The sequence below is a fragment of the Microcebus murinus genome, chromosome 10, assembly GCF_040939455.1.
Source record: "Microcebus murinus isolate Inina chromosome 10, M.murinus_Inina_mat1.0, whole genome shotgun sequence".
Classification (NCBI taxonomy): Eukaryota; Metazoa; Chordata; class Mammalia; order Primates; family Cheirogaleidae; genus Microcebus; species Microcebus murinus.
Genome location: NC_134113.1, coordinates 4,410,620 through 4,428,555, shown reverse-complemented (window position 1 = coordinate 4,428,555; position 17,936 = coordinate 4,410,620). Strand labels below are relative to the sequence as shown.

General features: G+C 55.3%; 1 protein-coding gene across 1 annotated transcript in view; it reads right to left on the bottom strand.

Annotated features, from left to right (window-relative positions):
* The window catches only part of KIAA0930 (KIAA0930 ortholog), a 45,148-nt gene extending 27,896 nt beyond the window's left edge, over window positions 1–17,252 (bottom strand). The window contains exon 1 of the mRNA XM_012757458.3: window positions 17,029–17,252. Within this exon, the coding sequence (XP_012612912.2) occupies window positions 17,029–17,242 (214 nt within the window). The 5' untranslated portion in view covers window positions 17,243–17,252. The remainder of the gene's footprint in view (window positions 1–17,028) is intronic.
* Between the last annotated feature and the right edge of the window lie 684 nt (window positions 17,253–17,936).

Genomic DNA, 17,936 nt, shown 5'->3' with positions numbered 1-17,936 from the left:
TCACACATCCAGTCTCCTTGGAACCTTGATCTTAGACCTTCAAGCCTCCAGAATTGTAAGAAATAAATTTCTGTGGTTTATAAGCAAAAAAATAAATAAAAAATTTCTACAGTGAAAACTCCCACATACACATACAATAAGTAAAAAACAAACACCACAATGGAAAAATAATTGGAACTCTTAAATGGGGGTTAATTTATTTAATAAATACTAAGTTCTATACAGTGCATTAAAAACTAAAACAGAATAGAGAGCAGAGGAATGCAAAGGGGCCACGCTTGTGATCCCAGCACTCTGGGGGGAGTACGGTATTGCTTGAGCTCAGGAATTCAAGACCAGCCTCTACTGAAAAAAGAGAAAAATTAGCAGGACTTGGTGGCATGTGCCTGTAGTACCAGCAACTTGGGAGGATGAGGCAGGAGGATTGCTAAAGCCCAGGAGGTTAAGGTTGCAGTCATCTATGATGACAAAACTGCACTCTACCTGGGGCAACAGAGCAAGATACTCTGTCTCAAAAAATTAAAAAGTATAATAAATTACAATAAATTAAAAAGAACTGAAGCAGCTCTATGTGTACCGATGAGAAAAGATCTCTAGGATGAATAAAGTGGGCAACAGATCAACATTAGAGATTTTCACTATTAAAGTGAATAATTTACAATGATGTCAATGCTGTCGTGCAGAACGCATGGTGGGGCAGGCTGGGAGGCTGGAGAGGACCCCGTGAAGAAGCTGCAGTGCGCAGCCAGATTGCCAGGGGCCGTCCTGGCTCCAGCAGTTCCGGCTGCAAATCCCAAAACCTCTGGATGCCCATTTCCTAATTTGCATAATGGCAGTAACAGTGGCATCTGCCTCCTCCAGTAGTTGACAGTTTAAATTACTCCATCCACGTCAAGCCCTTTGAACTGTGCTAGCACACAGAACCACACTGGCTTAGCAATGAGGAACAACTGGGGACACCACCCAGGAGCACCAGGCCTAGCAATGAGAAACACTTGGCCTGAAGACCCAGGAGCACCAGGCCTAGCAATGAGAAACACTTGGCCTGAAGACCCAGGAGCACCAGGCCTAGCAATGAGAAACACCTGGCCTGAAGACCCAGGAGCACCAGGCCTAGCAATGAGAAACACCTGGCCTGAAGACCCAGGAGCACCAGGCCTAGCAATGAGTAACACTTGGGGTCAGGACGCACAGGGACAGGGCCTAGCAATGAGAAACACCTGGCCTGAAGACCCAGGAGCACCAGGCCTAGCAATGAGAAACACTTGGGGTCAGGACGCACAGGGACAGGGCCTAGCAATGAGAAACACCTGGCCTGAAGACCCAGGAGCACCAGGTATAGTAATGAGGAACACCTAGGGTCAGTACCCAGGAGCCCTGGGCCTAGCAATGAGGATTACCTGCAGTCAGCACCCAATAGCAAAAGGCCAAGTAATAGGGAACATCTGAGGCCGGCACCCAGGAGCACAGGGATTAGCAATGAGGAACACCTGGGGTCAGCACCAAGGCGCCCACGGGGTCAGCAGCGAGGAGCATCCAGGTTTAGCAATGAAGAGCACGTGATGTGAACACCAAGGATCACCCAGTGTCACCAGGTATTATTTACACCATCACTAGTGTCTTCATGGCCTCTGGAGAGAGAAACTAGGGAAGAGAAAGGAAACTTAGTTTTTTCATTACGAATCTTCTCATACCTTTTTAATGTACCGTAAGCACATTTAAAAGTGTGCTTATTCAAAAAGTATTCTTTTTGAATACCTATTTAAAAGTAACCAAAATATTTTTAATAATGATGCAGTTACTCAAAAAAAAAAATGCTTATAATTGAGGGGAAAAGCCAGGACACAAAATTATACACACCTAAATACTTAAATGAAGGAAACTTTTTTTTAAAAACATGCCTGGGAAGACAGACTGGAAGTTCACCCAAAGGCCCATAATGGTAACTGTCGAGGGTGGTGCAATGACAACTTTTTCCTGTCTTTCAAAAATTCTGCAGTGTGTTTATAAATACACTGAGGGCTTCCATGTGCCAGGCACTGTGCTGAACATTTACATTCTTGATTTCACAACAACTCCATGAAGCAGGTTTCATTTTCCAAAAGGGCACTGACCCAGGAGAGGCTGCCCGGCTCACACTGGTGCTGGAACCCGTTCATCCACCCACCGTTTAGCCTAGAGCAAAAGGCCTGGAGTGCAGTCAGCAGGCCCAGGCACGGTGCTGGGTGTGCAGGCAGAGGAATCCAGGTGGTCCCTACCCCCCTGGAGCTCCAAGGGGAAGCCGGATTTGCAAGAAGGCTGCCCTGTCTGGGGGAAACACCAGGGAGGCCAGGACAGAGGAAGGGCCCCAGGGGAAAAACGGGACAGAGAGAGAACCAGAGCAGGAGGGGTTAGCGGGGAGGAGCTGAGAAGGCCTCTCTCTGCTGTGGGGAGGACAGATGGACGGTGCCTGCCTGTAGAATTCGGGAGCTTGACCTCAGCCGTCTGGGCCAAGGGCCTTGAGAGGGGCCTCCCTAGAGCTCGCCTGGCTCAGCAGCAGACTCTGCTCAGCCCTGGCCACCAACCAGAAGTGGGGGTCAACTGGCCTCTTTGGGGAGAGTCCAAGGTGCCCCTGGGCCCTCTGGAAGCGTCCCCACCCAGCAGGATGAATACGCTTCTGTGGCCCCTCAATAGGCCTTTCATCAGCTGCCCTCCCTCAGGGCACAAAAGACAAAGGACTGTGCAGGAGGCACTTGGAGGAGAAGCACTGGTCATCGGGTCCCATGTGAGCGATCCCATGGGCCTGGCCCGGCCTCTGCCATGGCCTGAGGGAGGCACGGGTTTCGATGATGTCAGCCTGAAACCCCTGCCTGGCTCTGAGTCTTCTGCAGGAAGAAGTCCACGCTCCTCCCCAGGTGAGCCAGGTTCTCCGGACAGCCCCCATAGCCTGCTGTGGGGTCCCTGACACTCCATCCAGCCTAGCCCTTCTTCCCCAACCAAACGCCCCACACCCCCGGCAGGCCACGCTCCGGGTCTGCTCAGTTGTCACCTGCCAGAGGTCTGTTCCTTCCCAGCCCACCCCCACACGGGACCTTCCCTGACCCTGCTGGGGCCCCACAAGATGTCCCACGCACTTCCTGTACCCAAGCACCTGAGCCCTTCCACCTGGGAGCAGCCACGCTGAGCTGCTGCCTCTCATTTGATCTTCACACAGATCCCGTTGGGTAAACATTACTATCTTCGTTTCCCTGATGAGGAAATTGAGGTTCAGGGCCTGAATCCCTCATCTAAAGTCACCAGACCACAGCCCAGAGCTGCCTACAACACGCTCTCAGCTCTGCACCACAATCTTGTCGGACTGGCTCCTGACTACCTGTCTGTGCATGCCCTGCCCCACCAGGCACCCTGCTGGCAGGGCGTCCTGGTGCCCAGCATGGGCAGCGTCCACAACACGGAGCCAGCGAATGCTGAACAAGTAAGTTCATGACGTGATAGACCCCAGCTTTCAGTACACTCGGAGAACACCAGAGCAAGTTTTGCACTCACCCCAAAGCCACCATCAGCAAGAACTTAGTCACCATCCTTCCTCCTAAGATTTGCACAATGTTGTGAAATCCTCAAAGTGCTTTTGAAACCCTCAGAGAACATCTGTGATCTCACTAATAACCCATTTTACAGTAAAGGAAACTGAGGCCTTAAGTCCAGGTCACCCAGTTCATAATGCTGGCCTGCTCTGTGCCAGCCACTGCGTGGGGTCCCAGGGTACAGTGAGGAATAAACTCTGACCCTGACCCCAAGTGCCTTTCATGGGAGTGGGGGCCTCCACCAGAGTGGCCCGCCGGACTGCAGTCCCTATAAAGCAGCAATTCCTGCAAAGCCACCAAACTATCCTGTGGCCACATCTGCCATTTCACGACCTGCGGATCTGTCTTAAGCACAATCATCAAGCCAAACCAGTAGCTCCAGATTCAAATTCCCAGCGCCCATGGGTTGGTCATCACGGGGACCTGATTCAAACTCCTAACGGTGGGTTTGCTCCCACAGAAAATGGCCTCCTACAAGACCAGCCCCATCCCAGACAGGAGCCCGCAACTCCAGCTCCCCGCCTACTCAACTGCCTGGGCTTGAGACCACTCAGCCATTTCCCCGGCCACAGCCCGTCATTACTCCACCTCCTCCCGCCTCTGTCCCAGCGTGCTGCATGGCACCAGATTCCTCGAAGCCCACTCACTCCAACCGGGTCATGGCATCTGCAGAGATGCTAAAGCCCAGCCAGAGGAACTCACTCCCGACTCACTGCCTGGCTCCCGGCAGGGCAGGGAGCCAGGCACACAGCAAGTCCCAGCCACCCGCCTGTGCGCGCCAGTGCTGTTCACCCTGTGCCCAACACCAGCCCAGCACGGGCCCTCAGTGTGCAGGCCGATGTGCCACACAGAACAAGGACTCAAGGGCGCCTCCACCCTCACTGCCATCTGGTTGCTCCCTGTGGAGGCCAGACCAACCCACACTGCCCACCCCACCCAGGGGGCCCCTCTCCTACTGGCTGCTCATGCCTGGGGCCTCAGTCCCTGCTCAGTCCCACACCCCTGCTGGGCAACTTCCCCCTCGGGAATGCACCCTCCCACGCAGGAATCCTCTTTTGAAACCTCCTTTACTCTCACTTCTTGTAAGACAACGTCCTTCACTACGAAACCAGGGGACTGGGCTCTTCCTCATACACTAGACCGGGACAGGGCCACACAGAAAAAAGGGGCATCAAATGCCTCTCTGTGGAGAAATGGGTACGTCTGCACGTGAGAAGGACAGGCCCCTGCCTCCAGGCAGGGAGAATTAGGTCCCCAACCCCCTGTTGCTAGGCACCCCCAAACCAGCACCTTAACCTCTCTGCCAACGGGATGACGCCCCCTCGTCACAGGCTGCTCTAGATGAACTGCTGCTGACACAGTACCAGGCCCTCACCAAAGGGGATGGAGATTGCTGTGGCTCCAAATGTCCTTGCGAGACAGCTGGCCTCGCTGGACTTCAGGGAAGGCTCCTGGACGCACAGCCTTCTCGTCGCAGCCTCTGGGTGAGGATGACCTCATCCCTGTACCCCGCAGCACTGCGGCTGATTCACTGGAATTTGCTGCAGGGACGGAGGACTCCCAAGCTGAGCTGCAGCTGAGCGGCACCCTCTGCACACAGGGGCAGTGCGGTCCTGCCTGGATCAGGAAGAATCTGGAATCCTAGACCCCCAACCTTCCTGGTAGGTGGGGTGGACTCAGGCAGACCTGGGTCAGCACCTCAAAAACATGGCCCAAAATGGTGGGAAGACACGGTTCATGTTTTCCATTTTGTGGGGCAGGGGTGGGCATGTGAATCTTCCCATATGTCTTCTTTCCTTCATTTTTGTTGTCCCTGTACCCAAGCACACATGGCACTGGCCTCCCTGAGCAGCTGGCCCTGCTTGTCAACAGGACTTTTCACAAGCGACTCCGTTTTAAGCAGTTATGAGTGTGGACTATTGAACCTGTGTCCAAGAACCTCAGCTGCAAGCAGTGGCCCGACTCAACCTTCCTTTCCCAATGTGCATGACAGGAAACTGAGGCCCTGGCTCTGCCCACTTCCCAAGCAGCCTCCAGACCCCTGCTCCCTCCCCAGGTACAGACAGAGCAGAAACCAGTCCTACTCTGCCATGAGAAATGGAGGCCCAGAGAGCTGCTGTGAATCCCGAAGCAGCCCAGCAAATTGATTTTGGAACCTTTTCTGCCTTTTTTCCCTGCTGTCTCTGCTCAGGTGGGGCCCTCCGCAGGGAATGCCCTGCTCAGGGGCCTGCTCCCCTACAGTCACCCCTGCACTCAACAGATTCCTCCCCACTCTCCCATCCCCCGATGCACCCCCAGGCACCGCCCTGGGCTGCTCCCATGGGCTGCGCTCAGGCATTGATCTACCCTGAGCTGGGACCCGGACACAGACCAGTGCTGACAGAGCCCTGGAGAGGGCTCAGGTGGGTGAGGGACAGAGAGGCTGTGCAGTGTCACGGGGCTGGCGGCAGGTGCCCTCCAGAACAAAGGGGGCTGGTGGCTGACTCCACCAAGGGGTCAGGAAGAGGCCACAGAAGGGCCCTTGTGCTAGGAACTGAGGCTCCCCCAACAACAGAGTGAGGAGGGCAACTCCAGGCAGAGTGTGGAGGGGCCCTCGGGGAATCCCGCCAAGGAATCACATGGCTTGGGCTCAGGCAGTCAGCAGGAAAGGTCACCAAGGGTCTTGGACGTTATGCCTGGCAGACAAGAGATTTTTAAAGGTGTAAGCAGCAGGGTGTGACACCATCAGGTGTGGGCACAGTGGGGACAGACTGGACCAGGCAGGTGGGGAAGAGACAGCCCAGACATGGCCCAGAACTCAGCCACAGCAGGCTAAGTGGGGTAAGGGAGGGCCAACTCACGGCCTGCGGCTTAGGGAACACAGAGGAGCAGCAGGTATGGTCACGCTGAGTTGGAGGTACCTGTGCTACATTCAGGTGGGGACAGATGTCCGAGAGGCAGTTGGTGATAGGGTTCAGACCACACTACCCCAAAATATGACACCTGGGCATTTGAGAAAACAGCAGAAGAGGGTCACTCTCACCTTCCCCTGGCCCTCTCTCTGGCAGCAGGTAGCAAGACCCTCATGGAGACTAGCCCTGCCTATGTCCAGAAGGAATGAGCATCCTTATCTCCGAAGACACAGGGTCACAGAGAAGAGTCTTAACACTTGCTAAGTCCTCCAGTTTATAACCATCAGATCATACTTTTTTACCCAATCATCTCCACGACTATCCCTTTCTTCATCAGCCCGAGCATAAAAATTACACAGGCTTACACCGCTTCTTTGGGTCCCCTGCTATGTAAAACGTATACTAAATAAATTCTCATGCTTTCTTCTTGTTAATCTTTTGTTAAAGGGGCCTCATCCATGAGCCTAAGATGGGAAGAAAGATACTTTTCATCCCCTACAAGGGCCTGAGGCCAGGCGCGGTGGCTCACCCCTGTAATCCTAGCACTCTGGGAGGCCCAGGTGGGCGGATTGCTCAAGGTCAGGAGTTTGAAACCAGCTCTGAGCAAAAGTGAGACCCCCATCTCCACTATAAATAGAAAGAAATTAATTGGCCAACTAATATATAGAAAAAAATTAGCCGGGCATGGTGGCGAATGCCTGTAGTCCCAGCTACTCGGGAGGCTGAGGCAGTAGGATCGCTTGAGCCCAGGAGTTTGAGGTTGCTGTGACTAGGCTGACACCACGGCACTCACTCTAGCGTGGGCAACAAAGCGAGACTGTCTCAAAACAAAAAGGGCCTGAAAATCTGGGAGTGTCTGGGCTGGTCCCAGTGCAAGTGTGGACAGGACACCAGGGCAGTGGCAGGGAGCCACAGGCATGAATGCTGACCCTCTACCAGGCTCCCACTAGTTCCCCCAAACCCCCCACACTGGCAAGCGCTGAGTCCTGGGAAGGCAGGGCCAACCCCCACCCCACTCGACATTTCCAGGACTCAATGAATAGGCCTTCCATGAGTGAGGCGGCAGTGAGTGCAAATGCATGAGAATGCGTACTCAGGGGCAGACACTGCAGAGACAGTAAGAAATTAATAGGCACAAGGGTCTTGTATAGTGTTTGCTAGAAAAGTGCCCATGAAACAATGTTTTAGAAAGAACTAGAAGGCAGCAGCCCAGCGCAGGGCTGCTTCTCTGCAGGCCTGCGTGCTACTCTGAGCCTCGATCCCCTCTGTAAATGGGGACAACACCCCTCCTGCATTCTGATCAGCACTGCTGCAGGGACACCCAAGAGTGCAGAGGAGAGAGCCCTTTTCTACTTATATAGATAATAAACGCTTTTCATAAAAAGTAGTTTCGTATTCTGCTTTTCTCCCTTTTTCTGTTGTAAGTATTGCCCCAGGTGTGAAAAGCATTTTTTAAGATTCAAAGCACATCCAAACACAAGGGACTTTCACATTAAAGATAATGCACACATGCAATAAGGACACTCTGCCTGCCATTAATGGGCCTCAGTCTCTTCACCTGTGCAGCGGGCTCCAGGTGGCAGGGGTGCAATCAGGCATCTCCCGTTTAAGCCCCCTCCCCGTGTGCACCATGACACGCTGGTTGAATTCTGAGGTCCTTCACGCTCCGTCCCAGCTCCCCCAGGACAGGCTGTGACCCAGACGACATGCTGCTGCCTGAGCCAAAACCAGGAAACTGGAAGTGAGTTGCCGCCCCCCCCCCTCCTTGCCAGGCAGGAGCTCATCAGGCACAGGAAGCGCACAGTCCAGTCTCCCCGCAGAAGAAAGCTGCATGCCTGCCTTCAGAATGCGGACGGGAGACAGGGCTCCCGAGCAGACTGGCCCACTGCCTTCCCATGTGCTGGAGCTGAGCCGGTGGTTTGTACTTGACCTCAACCTCCATTTCCCTGACGTGCAGACATCTCTGGCCACCCCCTACCCCTACCAGAATGTTCACGTGGACATGAAAGGTCGTGCGGTTGGGATTCAGCCAGTCAGCCCAGGCAGGTCCAAGAATGGGCAAGTAGGAGTGGGGCCAGGTCAATCACAGCAAGAAGGGTGGGGAAGAGGGCATCATAGCCAGTCCCCTCCCCCTTCTGAGCCTCAGTAGCTCCATCCATAAAATGGGGACAGGGTGATAACTGGACTTATTAGTGGTCACCAACCATGTTGATGCACCCAAACACATAGGGAGTGTGTTAACGCCATCGACTCGCGGGCCCCACCAGGAAGATTCTACCTTAGATGCCCAGACGGAGCGGGCATTTTGTTTTTAAAGTTCCCCAGGGTTCTGTGTGATAGAGTAGGTAGACTGAGGCAGGCGGGGTGATTCAGGAAGCTAGGGCTGAAGTTCCAAAGAGACACGAGCAAGCACAGCTGCTGGGCCAAGAGCAGCGAATGCCCGAGTCCCCAGTGCAGGCCAAGCACTCCCCAGCCATGAGCCCCCTAGAAGTCAGCAGGACCAGGTGGGAAAGGCCACTCAGGGACAGGCAGCAGCATGTGCAAAGGCCCAGAGGCCATCACCTGGGCAGGGTGAGGAAGTCACAGCTTGTCAGAACATGACTGACTAAAGTCAGTGTGAAAGCGCCCTGGCCCCCAACTCCTGGGGGACCTGCGCTGGACTCTAACTCACCAGGGGGACCTTGCAGCTGCTCTCAGGAAGCTGTGAGGGTGACTCAGCCCAGCCCCTCAAGGACACTGCAGGGTTTGTGTGATGGGCAGCAAGCTCTGCCATCTTAAGAAGATGGGTGCAGCCAGACCCAAACTGGCAGAAAAGAGCAACTGGAAGCTCTACCCAATTATTTGAGCTTCCATCGTTTCTCTGTAAAATATGTATAACAATTCCTGCCCTGCTGGGGTTATGGAAATTAAGCGAAGTATTGTTACACCGCTTAGCCCCTGAGCCTATCGCCACATGGGTGAGAGCTCTGAGGCCCAGACGGGGACAAGGGCTCTCCAGAGCACAGAAGAGAAGGGCTGGGATTGACCAAGGGCTGCCGCCACCTCTCTAGGTGTTCTTTCCCCCACAACCCCTAGTGGGAAAAGTGGCGACTGGGGCTTGCCACTGCACCCAGAGGGCCTCAGCACAGGTAGCTGGGCACATACACCGACCTGGAGGACCAATGTCTGTTATCTCTGAGGCCCAGGTGGGCTGCAGTAGTCTGGAGTAGGGGATGACCTGGAGAGGGGGAGGCGGGCAGCCACTGCTGGCGGGAGCCAGCCTGGCCTGTGCTCAGAGGCTCAGCTCCCAGGCCTTGCAGAACAACGGGGCCTCCGCTTCCTGCCCTGGGGAGACATGCCTGAAACCCCTGGCACAGAACCTGGGGGGGAGAGGACAAGATCAGAGAAGCACACATCTGCAGGGCACCGGGCCCAGAGTCTGGCCTGATGCTAGATCCCTTCTCAGCTCCTTGCATACCCTTGTGTGGCCCCCTCTTCCAGGGCCACAGAGTGAGACTCCGTCTCAAAAAATAAATAAAACAGAAAGTTTCTCCTTAAGTCTGGTAAACATCTGTCCACCATCTGTGGTCCTAGCCCTGCCCCTGCGGGTTGGACTGCAGCCTCTAAGAAATGGCCTTCCCAGTTGCTAGCCTAAAGAAAATACTCCAAATACAGAAACCTTTTCAGATATCAAGAGGTTTGTTGCAAGTTATTTATAACAGTGAAAACCTGGATCCAAGCTAAGTTTCCAACAAGACCAATTAAGTAAATTACGGCATATCCATTCAACTATTGTGTAGTCATTTAAATAACATTTAGATTATAAACAACATGGAAAATGTTTTAGGAATTTTAAGTGATAAGACATGATGTTTAAAATCTTCTGTATAGAATATCAAGTAAAAGGCTCTGGGAAGATCAGAGGGCAAGACTTCGCAAAGTTAATAATGTATCCCTGGGTAATTGGACTAAGAATAACTCTTTCCTCTCTCTTCTATTTTCCAGTTTCTATAATATGCATATGACATTTTTTTTATTGGAAAAAATTTGTCCTGGGATTTTGCAGATGCTTACTAACAAGTGTCCTGCTCTGGGCTGCTCTTCAGCAGCCTAGTGGCTTGGCTGATATTCATTCACGAGCCTTCCCGGCTCCATGAAGGACACGGGAGACTCAAGGAGAGGGAGGAAAGGCCCAAGCAACAGAAGCCCCTGTGCAGAAGGCTGAAGTCAGAGGGCAGCAACCAGGGAAGGACAGCACAGCACTCTCACCCTGGCTGGCAGAGGTGGCCTTCAGCCTGTTTAAAGTGTGAGGTCCAGGCCGGGCGCTGTGGCTCACGCCTGTAATCCTAGCTCTTGGGAGGCCGAGGCGGGCGGATTGCTCGAGGTCAGGAGTTCAAAACCAGCCTGAGCAAGAGCGAGACCCCGTCTCTACTATAAATAGAAAGAAATTAATTGGCCAACTGATATATATATAAAAAATTAGCCGGGCATGGTGGCGCATGCCTGTAGTCCCAGCTACTCGGGGGGCTGAGGCAGAAGGATCACTCAAGCCCAGGAGTTTGAGGTTGCTGTGAGCTAGGCTGACGCCACGGCACTCACTCTAGCCTGGACAACAAAGTGAGACTCTGTCTCAAAAAAAAAAAAAAAAAAAAAAGTGTGAGGTCCAGAGTTCTCTGGTTCCCCTGAAAGGACACAGAGTCCCTGCCCCAGGAAAGAGCCTCCTGGGCTGCTCCGGCCCTGGGAACGGGTAGAGACGGGAACCTACTAGCCTTAAAATAGGCCCAGGAACTGATAGACGCCCTGCTGCCACTCCAAACGGCCACACTTCCTTCCTGCCGTGCTGGCCCACAACCAGCTCTGACTACCTTCAGGTTGGGGGGACACCAGGAGCCCCAGGAGACCAGGAAGATGGTCCCCAGTGACTGCAAAGCAGCTGAACTTCAGGGCACGAATACAACTTTGATTCTCTCTATGGGTACTGAGTCGGTGTTTTGTATCCTGGACCATAACAGCAGCAGGACAGACTGTGCCTGACCCTGTGCTGGGGTCTGTGCTTAGCCTGTACCTGTTGCATCTCACTTACTACCTGTCACTTATCCTGTACAATCCCCACGTCCCTCGAGAGTTTATTGTCTCCACTTTACAGATGAGGATACTGAGGCCCAAAGGCTGGAGTGCTTAGCCAGGGCCTCACAATCCTCCTTTCCAGCCACGTCTCCCACTAAAATCCCTCTCCCCGGTCTCTGCCACTTATGCCCAGTTACCCCTGGCCCAGCAAAACGCAGAGTGCCAATGCACAGGGAGGTACCAGGGGCCTGGCACACAGTAGGGGCTCAGCACAGAGGCAAGGCTATGGGAGGGCAGCCTCCCCTCTTTCCTCTGGCCCATTCTAAGAACCATCTCCAGGATGGCTATTTGCATGTGACTGACCTCAACTGGAATCCCACTCTGTTACCTCCCAGCTAAGTGACCTTGTATGAGTCACTTTCCGGTCTGAAGTTCAGCTTCCTCACATGCAAAGTGGGGTAATGACAGAATCTAGCCCCAGGGAGGGAGCAGGACTAAAGGAAACTCCCAGCATGCAGAGTCCTGAGCACTCTGGCCCTCCATGCAGGCCCTCACAACAAGTCACACCTGCTAGGCTCTCTGAGGCCAGGACCAGGAAGTACCAAATTCTCAGCCAGGCACTGCTCCAGCCTTGACCCCCACACCTCCTTCAAGCCTCTGGGCCTCTGCTCTCCCACTCAGCCTCGGTGGAGGCCATGCCCTCTACAACCCCTGCCCTTGGCCTCTCTGGCTGAGTGCTCACAGCTCCGCTGGGGCACCTCCTCGACCAACCTTGGCCAGGCAGCCGTGTGATCTGAGTCAGCCGGGCATCAGGACCCTCAGGACACGCCTGGCTGGGCCTCACCTCTGCCCAGAGTGAAACAGTAAAAAGAGTGTGGGCTCAGACAGACTCTGCCACTTTACAGCCCCGCAGCTGGGGGCGTTACCTCCCCGCCAAACCTGTGCTCCCTCTTCAGGACAAAGAATATACTATCTACCTCATAGGATCACCTCAAGGATAAAAGGAAAGAAAGAACATTAGAACACTCCTTTGCCCTGTAGCATTCCAGGGAGAAGAGGAATCCCCTAGGCCTCCTAAAAGGGCGTTAAGCCCAAAATGCCCAGGCATGATTGGCTCCAAAACTGTGCAGCCACAGTAGGACCCAAAGGCCAGGAGCAAGATGCAGGCCCCTCTCACAGCACTTCTCGGAATGCACCCTAGGTCCTGGGGCCCAGTCACATCCACGGCACCTGACTGTCAGAGTCAGGCCGCCCTGTTGAAAGGGACCTGCCAGGCCAGGCGCAGTGCTCATGCCTGTAATCCTAGCACTCTGGGAGGCCGAGGTGGGCGGACTGCTTGAGGTCAGGAGTTCGAAACCAGCCTGAGCAAGAGTGAGACCCTGTCTCTACTATAAATAGAAAGAAATTAATTGGCCAATATATATAGAAAATATATATAGAGAGAAAAATAGAAATATATATAGAAAAAATTAGCCGTGCATGGTGGCACATGCCTGTAGTCCTAGCTACTCGGGAGGCTGAGGCAGGAGGATTGCCTGAGCCCAGGAGTTTGAGGTTGCTATGAGCTAGGCTGATGCCACGGCACTCACTCTAGCCTGGGCAACAAAGTGAGACTCTGTCTCAAAAAGAAAAAAAAAAAAAAAAGAAAGGGACCTGCCCACACAGCATGTCTGGGCTGACATCCAAGGCCCAGGAGACTGCCCAAGCCCAGGATCAAGCGGCAGGCTTTGTCCACCTTCCATCCAGATAGCCAGACACCTGGACGTTGAACCACCTGACTCCTCCCAGCTCAAAGATTCTGGACCCCACAGAAGATACCGCAGCCGGCCCACTTGGTCCATCTGTTACCTGGAACCACACGCAGCTTCCTATGGATGCAACACCAAAACCTTGCTTGGGAGGCGACCCCAGCCCTGGAGCTTCCGGCAGGGTTTTTACTTCAGCTAAGAGTCACTTGTAGGGGCCAGGTGAGGTGGCTCACACCTGTAATCCTAGCTCTCTGGGAGGCTGAGGCGGGAGGATCGTTCGAAGTCAGGATTTTGAAACCAACCTGAGCAAAATCGAGACCCCGTCTCTACTAAAAATAGAAAGAAATTAATTGGCCGACTAAAACTATATAGAAAAAATTAGCCGGGCATGGTGGCGCATGCCTGTGGTCCCAGCTACTCGGGAGGCTGAGGCAGGAGGAGGATTGCTTGAGCCCAGGAGTTTGAGGTTGCAGTGAGCCAGGCTGACATCACGGCACTCTAGCCTGGGCAACAGAGTGAGACTCTGTCTCAAAAAAAAGAATCACTTGTGCACCTGGCTTCTCTCCCCCATCGACTGTGCCCTCCCATAGGCAGGGATCAGGGCCGACTCAGAACAAGTGCTCAAAGGTGCTTCTCCTGCAGAGGCCACCACAGGCGAGACACAACAGTAAGGTTTGGATCTAGAAGGTGCCTTTCATCACGAAAGCCGGGCGACAATCCCTGCATGGGGAGGGACAAAAGCTTTGTCCCATCCTACGGACACTGACTCAGAGATGACAACAGCTTGTCTGAAGCCAAGTGCCTCCACCTGAGGCTTCCCCACACCTTCAAAACAACCTCAGAGGACACAGCACAGTTCTGAGTCACCTGAGCTTTAATTAAACAACAACAACAATCTGACAGATTTAAATTCATTCATAAACAGGTTGTCACCACTATAAAATGGAGACGATAAAACATAATCCTGAACCCAGATTATGTTGGGTTGAAAAAGTTAACGATTCAGTGGATGTTCAAGTGCCCTGGGGCAAGTGTTCTGGGTACTTGAGCCAATCACTGGGTCCTAACTCTGCTCTGGGCATTAAATTCCTAACAAGCTCGCTTCTCTCTGAACATCAAATCTCTCCTCTGAAAAATGAAAGAGATGGGCAACGTGAGCCCATCTCCAGTCTCCTTGGCCACGCACACCCTTTATTTGCCGGTCCAGAAAGTAATTCTTCCATTTGTTTGCTAAATGTTATTGGGCACCTGCTCTGTATATGCCCCATGGAAGGTACTGAGACTATGCAATACCCTCAAGAGCTCACTGCTAACGGAGGAGACAGCCACATAGACTATTATGATCCCTCAATTGTCCTCACTGTCCCAAGGGACATGTACTCAACACAAAGAGAACACAGGCAGTGGTGGAACAGGACTGTGTGCCTGGGAGTTAGAAAAGAGTTCCTAGGATTGGCGGGCACAGTGGCTCACACCTATAATATTAGCACTCTGGGAGGCTAAGGCAGAAGGATTGCTTGAGCCCAGGAGTTCGAGACCAGCCTGAGCAAGACCAAGACCCCACCTCTACTAAAAATAGAAAAAACTAGCCAGGTGTGGTGGCGCATGCCTGTAGTCCCAGCTACTCAGGAGGCTGAGGCAGGAGGATCACCTGGGCCCAGGAGTTTGGGGTTGCTGTGAGCTAGGCTGACGCCACAGCACTCTAGCCCCTAGGTGACAGAGTGAGACTCTGTCTAAAAAAATTTTTTATTTAAAGAAAGAGTTCCCAGGGTGGCAGCATCGGAGCCAAGACTTAAAGGAAGACCTGTAGGTGCTCATGGGGCAAATGAGTAGGGGCGGCTATCCAGGCAGAGAAAACAGCCGTGTAAAAGTGCAGATCTTCGGAACCCTCAGGGACTGAATTCAGGAGTAGGGTAAGAGGGAATTCCTTGTGTGAGAGGGAAAAATGGAGGCCAGGAGAGCAAGCAAGGCTATAGTGTGAGAGTCATCAAGCCCTGGCTGTCCTTGCGCAAGTTTCAGGCTCTCTAACCCCCAGGCTCTACATGGTGCTATGGACATAATGTTGCTACCTGGCAAAGTCAGCATTGTGTCAGACTAAATGGACAGAGCATGCATAAAGCATCTGGCACAGGGTAAGTGCTCAGTAAACGCTAGGTGCCAATATCACTGTTCTTAGAGGATGGCACTGAGGCCTCCTTGCAGCAGGAACTGCATAACAGAAGAGAAGATGCTCACAGGTAAATGCAGTCAGAGGACAGAAGGCATGTGTGGACAGGGGAGCAGGGAGGAACTGCTTGGAGCTACTGAGAAAACAGGACCAAGGGGCCTGCAGCAGATGGTCCCTCAACCCATCCCAGCTCATTCTGTGCCAGGTGGCAGGTGGGCCTGCCAGGCTAGCACACAGTAGGTACTCAATGAATGTTTGCTAAATGAATTAATGAGCATTCTCCAATTTCTGCTCAAAAATAAATCTTAACACCTATGTTATCCCTTCCACTTCATAAGCACCACCTCTCCCCCTCCCCCAAGAAAGCTCCAGCCTGGGACCTGCTCACTGAGAAATGCCTTGTGCTAAGCCAGTCTCCTACAAAGGGGAGGATTCCAGCGTATTTCTCTCCTCACCCCAGCCTCCCGGGTGTGGCCTGCTGGGGGGCCTGCTACTGTGTGACCTTAGAGTGGATGCCTTTGCTCTTTGGGACTCAGTTTCCCCAACGGTGAATGAGGGGGCACTGGTAGAATCTGGAAGGCTGACATTCCCTACCCAGCAATGCTGTCGCCCCCTCAGAAATCCCCAGCCCAGATGGGGGTGGGGGTTGGGGGTGGCTGACAATGTGGTATGAAGTCATTCCCTGCATGGAGAAGGGAGGGGTCTTTTCATGGAGAAAATGACAAACCCGAGACTACAAAAGAGGGGGCTCCTCCCTGGCTTAGATTCGGGCTCGATCCATCCATAATGGATTACCTCACACCCAGCCACGCTGGGAGACCCCACCCACACCTGCACTCCCAGGCCCTTTCAAACCGTAAGAGGCACCCTCACCCCACCTCACCCAGCAGATTGATGACTTAGGGCCTCCTTAGACCAGAAACGTGCCCAGGGAGGCAGCGCGCCCTGCTCCCTTACCAAGTGGGTGGGTTCAGGTGGCCACTGCCCAACAGGTCCCTGGTTAGAGCTAATGGATAAAAAGGAAGGCTGGGTGCAGAAAGACAAAGGCTTCAGGAAGCTGGAGCCTCCACCATCCGCGTGAGCTGGGGACAGTGACCAGGGCACGCTCCAGGGAGGTCCACCTGGATCCCACGGGGAACCGGCCCTGTCGCGTTGGGCTAAGGGGTCTCCCCAAATCCCACGCCCACACTCCCTGCAGCTGCGCTTCCTGCAGAAGGAAGGGCACTTGCAGAGCTACGGAAAGAAAGGAGGGAGATGAAACATGAAACAGACACGCGGACGGCTGGAGGGAGACACTGAACGACCAGGGGAACAGAAAGCGGCACAGGGACACAGGGTGCGGCGGGGCGCTCGCGGGACCCAAAGCAGAGAGGGAGCCACAGGGACACACGAAAGACCCAGATACAGGGCCATGGGGTGCACGGAGGGCAGGACAGAGACCCAGAGACACGCGGAGGGACAGCGACAGACACCGAGACGAGCACGCAGAGACGCGCACAGAGACGCAGAGACAGCCGCACTCAGGGCGACGGACACGCGGACGCGCGGAGGCGCGCACACCTGCGACGCTCCCGGCCCGCCGCCCCCGGCCCGCCCCGGCCCGGCCCACTCACCGAGGCCGCAGACCTCCCGGCGCAGGCAGACGCGGCCGCGCTCGTCGGCTATGGCGCGCAGCATGTGCTGCAGCGAGCGCTCCTCGGCCTCGGCGGCGCCCGCAGGCTCCGGGGAGGCGGCGGCGGCGGCGGGGAGGGCGGGCGGCCCGGCCCGGAGCCCCGCGGGCGCGGGCACCGAGGCGCAGGCCCGGCCCGGCGGCCGCGCGGAGGCCATGCCGGGCCCCGGCTCATCGCCCGCGCCGCGCCCGCGGGGGCCCCCGGCACGCCCCGCCGCGCCCGCCCCGGCACCGCCCGCCGCGAGCACCAGTGAAGCCACAGTCCGCCTTTGTGCGCGTCGCCGTCGCGGCCGCCGCCGCCGCCGAGCCCCGCTGAGGCGAGCGCACCTCAGCGCAGACGCCGCCCGCGCGCCCGCGGCCGCCGCCCGCCCCGCCCAGGTCCCGGGCCCCGCCCCCAGGCCCCGCCCAGCCTCGCCAGGCCCCGCCCAGCCTCGCCAGGCCACGCCGCCCGCCCGGGCCCCAGGCCACGCCCCCAGCGCCGGAAGGCCCCGCCCCCGGCGGGCCTGACTGGCTCCTGGCTCCTTGGCCCCGCCCACTCCCACAAGGCCCGCCCCCGACCTTCGGAAGCCCGCCGTTTCCCTGCGGTAACGGCTCGGGGATCCCGCGTCTGCACGCGGCCCTGCCCCCGGTCCCCGACACTCCCCGGGCCCTCCGCCGGCGTCCCTTCCCAGGCCCTGCCCCCGCGGTCCCGAACGCCCCTCCCGTCGCCCCTTCCGGCCCCCGCCCCGCCGCGCCGCGCGAGTTTCCTTCGTCACCCGCCAAGCCGCCAGGAGGCCCCCGCAGAGCTTCCTCCGCGGAGCCCGGCGAGAGGCCGGCCCCCCTAGGGGGCAGAGTGGCAGAGCCCCGCCTGCC